The sequence below is a fragment of the Triticum dicoccoides genome, chromosome 2A (assembly GCF_002162155.2).
Source record: "Triticum dicoccoides isolate Atlit2015 ecotype Zavitan chromosome 2A, WEW_v2.0, whole genome shotgun sequence".
NCBI classification, from domain to species: domain Eukaryota; kingdom Viridiplantae; phylum Streptophyta; class Magnoliopsida; order Poales; family Poaceae; genus Triticum; species Triticum dicoccoides.
Window position 1 is genome coordinate 500245191 of NC_041382.1, and position 8275 is coordinate 500253465.

The 8275-nt window shown below is 43.2% G+C and overlaps 1 protein-coding gene and 1 long non-coding RNA gene across 8 annotated transcripts; one reads left to right on the plus strand and one right to left on the minus strand.

The window, feature by feature from the left end:
- The first annotated feature begins 1777 nt into the window (after nucleotides 1-1777).
- Nucleotides 1778-5735, plus strand: LOC119355019. 7 transcript variants are annotated; one of them, XR_005171402.1, is made up of 3 exons: nucleotides 1778-2083; nucleotides 2197-2233; nucleotides 2746-5735. XR_005171402.1 is itself a non-coding variant. In XM_037621787.1 (2 exons), the coding sequence occupies exon 2, from the start codon at nucleotides 3756-3758 to the stop codon at nucleotides 4455-4457; it is 702 nt and encodes a 233-aa protein (XP_037477684.1). In that variant the 5' UTR covers nucleotides 1778-2233; nucleotides 2746-3755; the 3' UTR covers nucleotides 4458-5735. The 7 variants fall into 7 exon arrangements, 4 of the variants coding, with proteins under 4 accessions (XP_037477684.1, XP_037477685.1, XP_037477683.1 ...); XR_005171403.1 differs by having other exon boundaries at nucleotides 2749-5735; XR_005171401.1 differs by having other exon boundaries at nucleotides 1778-1973; nucleotides 2063-2083; nucleotides 2197-5735.
- A 1359-nt stretch (nucleotides 5736-7094) lies between these two features.
- LOC119359490 lies at nucleotides 7095-7836 on the minus strand. Its single transcript, XR_005172560.1, has 2 exons — nucleotides 7501-7836; nucleotides 7095-7303 (listed from the first exon to the last, which is right to left on the minus strand). It is a non-coding gene; the product is annotated as an uncharacterized LOC119359490 (long non-coding RNA).
- Between the last annotated feature and the right edge of the window lie 439 nt (nucleotides 7837-8275).

Below are 8275 nucleotides of genomic sequence, written 5' to 3' on the forward strand. Positions count from 1 at the left end.
GTGCTAGCGCTTCTGAAAGACTATGTCTCAGTCATCCGTTTCTCTAACATCATGTAGTGCGAGAAATCAAACGGAGGAGATCGAGTCTTGTGGGGAAAAGTGCGCAAACCTCTGCAGAGTGTATAAATTAATCATGGTTAGTCGTGTCTCCGGTTATGGACATCTTGAGTATCTAGTACTTGGATTATCATGTGATTCTCATCATGTTACTCTAAAATTAATTTTGTTGAGTTTTGTTTAATGATGATGCTTAATTGGGATTGAGAATGCTGTCAACCATTCTCAATGTTTAACAACTACCTTGATAGTTAAATAAAATTTATTCCTTTGCAGTAGGGAAAAATTGGCTTTACGCAAAACTGTAACCATAGAGCTTTCCACCAGCCAAATATGCATATAGTATAGCCTATTTCATTACATTACTCTTTATGTGTTACGTTGCCAGCATATTCCATGTGCTGACCCGTTTCGGGCTGCAACGTTAATGTTGCAGACTTTTCAGACGAGGATTAAGGTGCCTTTAGGTCGTGGTTCTATACTCAGTGATGCTGTTGGAGTTGATGGACTCACTTATCTTCCAAGCCTTCCGCTGTTATCGTTATTAGATGGCCTTAAGCCATATTTATTGTAATAAGTTCTCTTTTGAGACACTCGATGTAATAAGTGTGTGATTGCTACTCTGTTATAAATACTTCAAGTACTGTGTGGTGTCAGCATTACTGATCCAGGGATGACACCTGAGCACAGAGATTGGACCGTTTGAGGTCTGGTCGCTACAGTAAACAACTAACCATTTTGTCTTTCTTGCGTGTGCACGTAAAATAATAAGTCACATAGTAATGTTTCAAGAGACTGTTTAATATTTGCTTGGTCAACCGCAAAGTGATACTAAGTTTTACTATTCAAAATCAACATGAGATTTGGTAGTAACATACCTCGTGTTTTATAGTAAAAGTGATAGCCTCTTTTACTACTTCTAGTGTGTTGAGGTTTCATGGTAATCCACTTAATGTTCAATAGTAAACCCAATATATTCTTTTACCATCCATTACTACATAGAGGAGGTGTGCACGGGTGGATGTAGTTGGTGTTGGTAATTTGATAGTAACGCACTTAGTATTCAATAGTAAAAATGATAATTCTTTTACCATCCACTACAATAGAAGGGGACGTGCACAGGTGGATTTACGTTGATATTTCGATGATAATGCACTTTGTATTCAGTAATAAAATTGATAATTCTTTTACCGCCCATTTTTTAGGAGGTGATGTGCACGAGTGGAATTAATTGGTTGCTTCGCTCGTGTCGTATGGCCGGAGCACATAATAAGAAAAATACGTCCAGGCACAATTTAGCAAGCATATATATATGGAAACTCTATTACTGACCATGGATGAAGAATGGTTTATTCCTCATCCCAGTCTTTCGACCGAGCAATTCAGCTCATTTTATTCGCACTTGGCACGTCCGGCAGTGACAAATCCATTCCCACTTGCCTCACTGTAACTTTTGACCGTCCGGCAGGTAATTTTACATTTTCCCCTTACTTTCTTTTACAATGCCATTTTTCTAGGAAGCAGACGCGACCTCTCCAGAAAAAACGACACGGTTTTTTTTGAAATAAAACAAAACTTTATTCATTAGAAATAACCAATACATCGTTTGTGAGGAAGAGTACAATTTCATTGATAGGCTCCTCGAACCAATCTGAAGTTGAATAAAATCTAGCTAACTTAGCAAGTTCATGTGCTAGGACTAACCTGCTGGGGAAAAAAACATGCCCATCTCCTTGTTCAGGCGATGCAAGCCGTTCGAGATTCGATGGTGAATACTTCCTGGTGAGCGGCGGCTACTGGGCTCGAGGGTGCGGCGGTCGACGGGCAGGCGGGCGCGGGCTGCGTGGTGAGCGGCGCCTGGCATCGATGTTGGCGGCGCTGCCGATTCAGGGGGGCGGGCGGGCAGCCGCGCTGTGGTGGGTGACCGTGGCTTGTGTGCCTCCCTTTGCCAACAACGACAGCATTTTCGCTAGGTTTTGGCTTTAATTTGGTTGGATGTGTCCAGGTGAGGAGAGCACTGGTGGAGGTGAGCAGCCCCGATCCTAATCCTTTCAGCTTCAGTCACTTTTCTCTTGGTTTTGCTTCGCCGTGTTCTTCCCGGATTATTAAATTAGTGTTCCGTTTTTACGGAGGCTGTAGGCCAGACAGATCACGACTGTACGTGCTGCCCGAAGAGGTAATCCGATTCTTGTTTGTCTTCTAAGGAAAAAAATGCATATTCTTGTTTGTTTTCTATCTCCAAATACGAATGTATTTTTAGACAGGGAATATTCTATCTGCTGTCTGTTCTAGTCCATCAGTCCATGTTGAGATGGAGCAGCGCTTGTGTAGAATTTTTGTGCTCTGTGATTGGAAGCATCAAATGCTCCGTAATGGCTAAGATTTTGTCAGGTAGAAGTAAGGTGATGTAGGGAGAATATTTGGTTTGTTGTTTAAAGTGCTTAAGCTCTGGATCCATGATGAAGATTTGCAGTTTTGTTTTAGTCAGCTAGGCCTAGGGGAAACCATTCAACTTTTTACATGTTTCGAATTTAATTAACAAGATTTGTTTGAATGGGTTTGGAGTTTAGGCTCGTTGTTTCAAGAAATGCACCTATGAGGAATTGATTTTAGTTAGCTTTTCTGTGGATATAAGTATGTGTTTTCTTAGGACCACTCTAATTTTTGCACTACGATGTGGGTTCGCAGCAGGGCAGAGCAGTCATATAGTCATCGGTGTCATAGGTGTTCATCGGCGTCAGGTTACGGTGACCATTGGCATGCTTCTTGATGCGGTCTGCATCTCCTCCCACCACGACGGTCGGCAACCATGTCTTCACCGCCGGAGCCCCTCTCCACCTATTTAGATGAGTGTGTGTCAATTTATTCTCCCAGGGAAGTACTTGCTCCAATTTGGTTACATTTAGTACGGAATTTAGTTGTCTGAATTTAGATATATTATGTCCCCATATATGCGGAGGCGAATCATTGTGTTTTCGATTTTGATCTCAGCCCCAAATTTATTTGTTTTGGCCATATCTATGGTACGAGCTTAGTACTTGTTTCGAGCCGAGACGTACGGTGCTGCCCACCTATCCCTTTCCATACACTACCATCAGTGACACCGTCGACTACGACGGTGGATGCTTTGTTTTCTTGTAAGGATACCTGCATCCTCCTCCTCCTCCTCCTCTTCCTTGTACGGAAATCTAGGTTTACGAGATTTCATTTTCATGTCTCCCTGACTCTCGTCCTCTCAGTTCTTCTGTTGTGTTGTGTTATGTTAGGTGATTGTAAAATTGAGGAAAGGACCTTCACTATGTACTAGTCCGTTGTAATGTGCATTCACTAAAGCTTACTAGCGCAACCTATTAACATATGTACACTTTAGAGCAACTCTAGCAGACCCCGTAAAATCCCGACCCGCAAAACGTGTTTGCAGTTTGACGAAGATCTCGTTTGCGGGTCGAAAACGAGCGCGGCCGATCAGAAACCGTAGATGAAACTGCATAATTTGAAAAACAGTTTTGCACCATAGTAGTTCATCACATACTACATATATTACATGATCAAACACTACAAACACTAGTTCATACTACATACTACATACTACATCAGTACTAGTACTACAGGGGGTGGGGATCTCACGGCGGCGAGCTCGCGGCCATGGACGACGCCGTGGAGGAGCTCAATCCTCCTCGCCGAAGCTGTCGAGGTCGATGTACTTCTCCCTCTGCTCCTCGCGGATGCGCCGCCACTCGTCGTCCTTCTCCTTGACAGCGAGGTTGGTCGCGCCCGCCTGCTGGAACACGAGGTCTTCGAGCTCCTCGTGGTGGCGCCGGCGCTCCACCTCCTCGTGCAAGCTCCGCTCGGCAATGGCGGCCGCGACCGCGTCGACATCGGCGACGAAGTCCTCCGGCCCGATGACTCCGCGGCTCCCGAGCTCCTCGGGCTCCTGCTTGACGGGGACGACCTCGATCTCCTCCGGCTCCTCCGACCACTCCCTCTTCACGGGGAGAAGGCTGGCCCCGGAAGAGGAGGAGCTTGTAGTGTGGGAAGATCTTGCCGCGGAGGACGAGCCCATGGCCGAGGACGGCGTACGGCCGTGCCGACGGTCGTATTCGTCCGTCTCGCGGATGCGGAAGCTCGGCGGCGGCGAGAGGTCGCGGTTGGTTCACTTCCTCTTCCCGCGCTTCCTCGCGCCCTCCGACCGGACACGCCGCTCGCACTCAGGGTCGCTGTCGCTGCCAGCTCTGCTCCCGGAGCCGCGTCCGGAGCTCCACATGTGGCCCCACATGGCGGCTGGAGGCGGAAGGGGCTCGCCAGCAGCGAGAAATGTGAGGAGGGGAGTGGGGAATTGCGGAGCTCGGCGGCAGCGGGGGGATAGGGTTTCGACCCGCAAACGCACCGCGAACCCGTAGATATACTGGTCGGGGCGGGCGGTTTGCGGGCCGCGGTAAAAAAATTTACGGGCCGGGCGAGTATACGGGCTCCGTTCTAGCCAGAAAATTGGAGCGAGCCCATATACTCGCCGAAATTTTGCGGGTTTGCGGCTTTTGCGGGATCTGCTAGAGTTGCTCTTAGCTGTTCAAGCAAAAGTTGTCTACACAAGTGTGGAAAGGACCTTCACTATATTGTCTGGTTTTCTTCATGACTGTTACTGGTACATAAATGAATAAACATCTATTTATCAATAAAAACATAATAATAGTCAGTTGCAATGTCAACCAGAAAATGTATCATAATCTTACAGGCTTTGTATTCAAAAATAATCGCATTCTTGCTTAAAAATCAGTAAATATGAAAAAGAAACAAGGTTAAAGGCGGAAGCTCCCTCCTTCAACTTTATGTTATTACGTAGAAGTGAGTCATATGTGTGTGCCTATGCCAATCATTGTACCACGGGAGAGTTCTCAAAATCAGTAAATATGCCCATCTGCTTGCCTACAAGAATATTTATTCACATCATTTCTGTTTTGTGGTTTTCTGAATTTGCTTCCTTGGAACACGGCGCTATTATTATGTTTTATGTTGCAGTGTTATTCATTATCTTTATTTTGTTGTGGATGACAGTACACCCTGTTTCTTGGAAGCTGAATCTCATCTTATCTGTCAATCTGAATTTTATTATGGAACATTTGTATTGTCCCTGAACGTCCCAACTAGAACGAGGGAAAAAGTAAAACTTTTTCATCTACTTTCGTGTATAACTTTGTTATTTTTATTTCATCTTAATTTGTACTATCTAAATATTACTCCCTTCGTCTCAAAAGTTGAGACACTTATTTTGAGACGGAGGGAGTATATAGCTGATTCTCTCAGTATATTCACCACATGATGTTTTGTTGAACAGAAGGGTTCAGAATGGAAACTAAGTTTCTTCAAGTACGAGCATGGGTTTCATGTAAGCAACCGGTTTCGGCGTTCCTCTTTATAAATCATGAAAAGGTAATTTTAGCATTTTTGCCATGTAGCACCGTCTACAATAAAAATCTACCAGCAGCGACCAAGGCGAGGTGTAGAACGGGACTAAGAGTACTTGGTCGAGCATCTTCTGCCATCGTCGAAAATAAAGAACTCGGAGGTTTATAGAATCCATTTATAAATCGTCACGCTTGCATCTTGATTATGTATGGGATTATTCTGAGATATTGCCTCCATTAATTATGTTATAGAGAAGGAATTTATCTTGTGTTAAATGGAAGAGGTTGAAGACTATGGTTGTCTACAAGCATACTTTGTCCTTTATCCTGGTATTGCCTCATTGACTATCCCCCCGAGATGCGTTTGGATATGAAGAAACGAAGCAACATTTGGCCGCACTTCATCCAAAACCAACTATTTACTTTGTCCTTTATCCTCTAATAATGTAGAATCTTGAGATCAGAGTTAGTCAGCCACCATGGAGGTTGACGAGATGACCTTCAGGATCGTTTAACGGAAATAATGTAACAAAAGAATTTGGAATATGCCGTGTAATTTAATACATTTGACCATCGTTACACATCTTAATTCCTACGCTGACGGTACATTCAATTGGTGGACCATGTGTTGGTGAATGGTGATACTCTTGTTTACGTCTGCTCTCAAATTTCCTACGCTGGCAAACTCCTACTCTCAACTGAATTAGTAGGATGTGTATCTCGTTTGTGTTGGATTCTAAATTTCTTACTGGCCAAGGAATTAACTGCAATATTTCCTTTGTCCAACAAGTTGACTGATTATATAGAAATATCCAGTAGAGCCCGTTCAAAAAATTGATCGATGTCTTAGAAAACCTAAAAAGGATCGATGATAGAGAGACATAAAGTCACGGGTAGAGCATTGTAAGTACAGTGGTAATTTACCTAGTCTTTTGGCCATAAATTTACGGACATGCAGGGTAAGTGCATGCATGCCTATGATATATGTCCGTTCTCCACCGTAAGATTACTTTTGCACTGGCTAGCTATATATAGGGTCGCGCTATTCGTCACCCTGGGTGAGGAATTCTTATTTCTCACCCCAGTCCATCTCCCACGACCACTACATGAAAAGGTAAGAAGTGAAAGCACTTGAGGTAGGATTACAGGTCGAAGAAAGAATCAGCTTCCATTCCGTAAAAAAAAGAGGGAAGTAAACTTACGACATGCAAGTCCCCTTTTTAGGTCGTTCATGGTTGCAACTAATCTGGCGGATCAAAATGACTGTAAAAAACAAATGATACCGTTGTAATATTATGGAATGAGCAGTAGAGGCGTTCCTGACTTTTTTACCCATAGGATGTGTGCATATATTGTACGTATCTTTGGCCAATTACATCTAGTCTCTAGCAAAATTGAAAGGCCTGCATACTTTGGATTGCTCTACAAACTGCAAGACTATTATGAAGAGAAAACAACTGTGACAAATTGATTTAGTATTACAATCGGAAAAAAAGTAAAATTAGATAAAGTCTTCGAAATTTCATTTCTTTGCTCAAGAAACAGTCTGAACACTTTACAAAAGACATGCAACTGGAAAATGTCTATTATGAAACTAATAGCCTCATGAATGAGACGACATGCCACCTCCTTCCATTGCCACAATTGGCAGGCTCACTTAGTTGACATCAGAAGCTACACGTTTCCTGTCTCCATTGTGAGTAGTTGGTGTTTGATGTTTGAAATGGCAAAAAAATATCTATAAGAAGCATCCATAACACCAGTTGATCTGTTGGATATCCGGCAATGGAAAACTTGTTTTGTGGCCTTGCCACATTCACATGAGAGCTATGGACGGTGGCTATCTGCAAAATAACTCGTTAGTACATATCCCACTCACCAGATCTTGGAATTCAACATTAAATAATTAGGAGTGATAAATTAATAGATCCATGCATGTATTGCAACACACGAAGAAATTACAGGTAGTAAAAGGAAGAATGCTACACAGCTTCACAAAAGGAAGAGTAAGAAAAATCAGCGATATGAAGGAAAGTTCTACCTTTTCTATTTCATGGCGGAGTTCGATATTTTCGGACCAACTTCAATTGAGAATGGACATGCCATGCTACCCACCGAAGCCAGCTATGTGCTGCTCAAATAGACAAATACTGCCGAGTAATTGTGAAGCAACGTTTTGGAACTATTGGCTCGCTTATAGATATCGGCATACTGCCGGGATGAAAATGGAAATGATCAATAGCAGACTAGTTAGGCTATCGGCGTACTGCCGGGATGAAAAATTGAAATGATCAACAGCGGACTGGATAAGTTATGTATGCAAAAGCATGCATATAACCATGTAGATGAATCAATATTAAATGGGTGAAAAAAGAGCATGTCAATGGCACTATGACAGTTGTGACGCCCGGATAAGCAAGCTACAGTAATCTCTGCTAATGACGCCATGTCACCTCCGTTACTGTCGCTAATCTCGCGTTAGTTCAAAACGATTCGAATTCAAATTTGAATTTTTGGCAAACAAACAAAGTTTTCAAACTTTAAAACAAAATGTTCGGACGGTGTCAAATATTGCATAGATAATTATGGTGAAGTAAACACATTTTTAGAAAATGCATAAATATTTTAAATTGAATAAAACAGAAAGGAAAATAAATAAAAAGAAACAAATGAAAGGAAAACAAAACAAAACAAAAACAACAGACCCCCCCCCCCGCTGGGCCAAATGGCCCAGCTGGCCTCCGCCGCCCGAACGGGCCGGCCCAACCGGCCAAAGGCCCAATCGGCCAACCCCACTCCTCTCCTTATCCCCCCCG

Coding starts and splice junctions, on each gene's coding strand:
- LOC119355019 (XM_037621787.1), top strand. CDS start 3,756: ATGTACTTCTCCCTCTGCTCCTCGCGGATGCGCCGCCACTCGTCGTCC.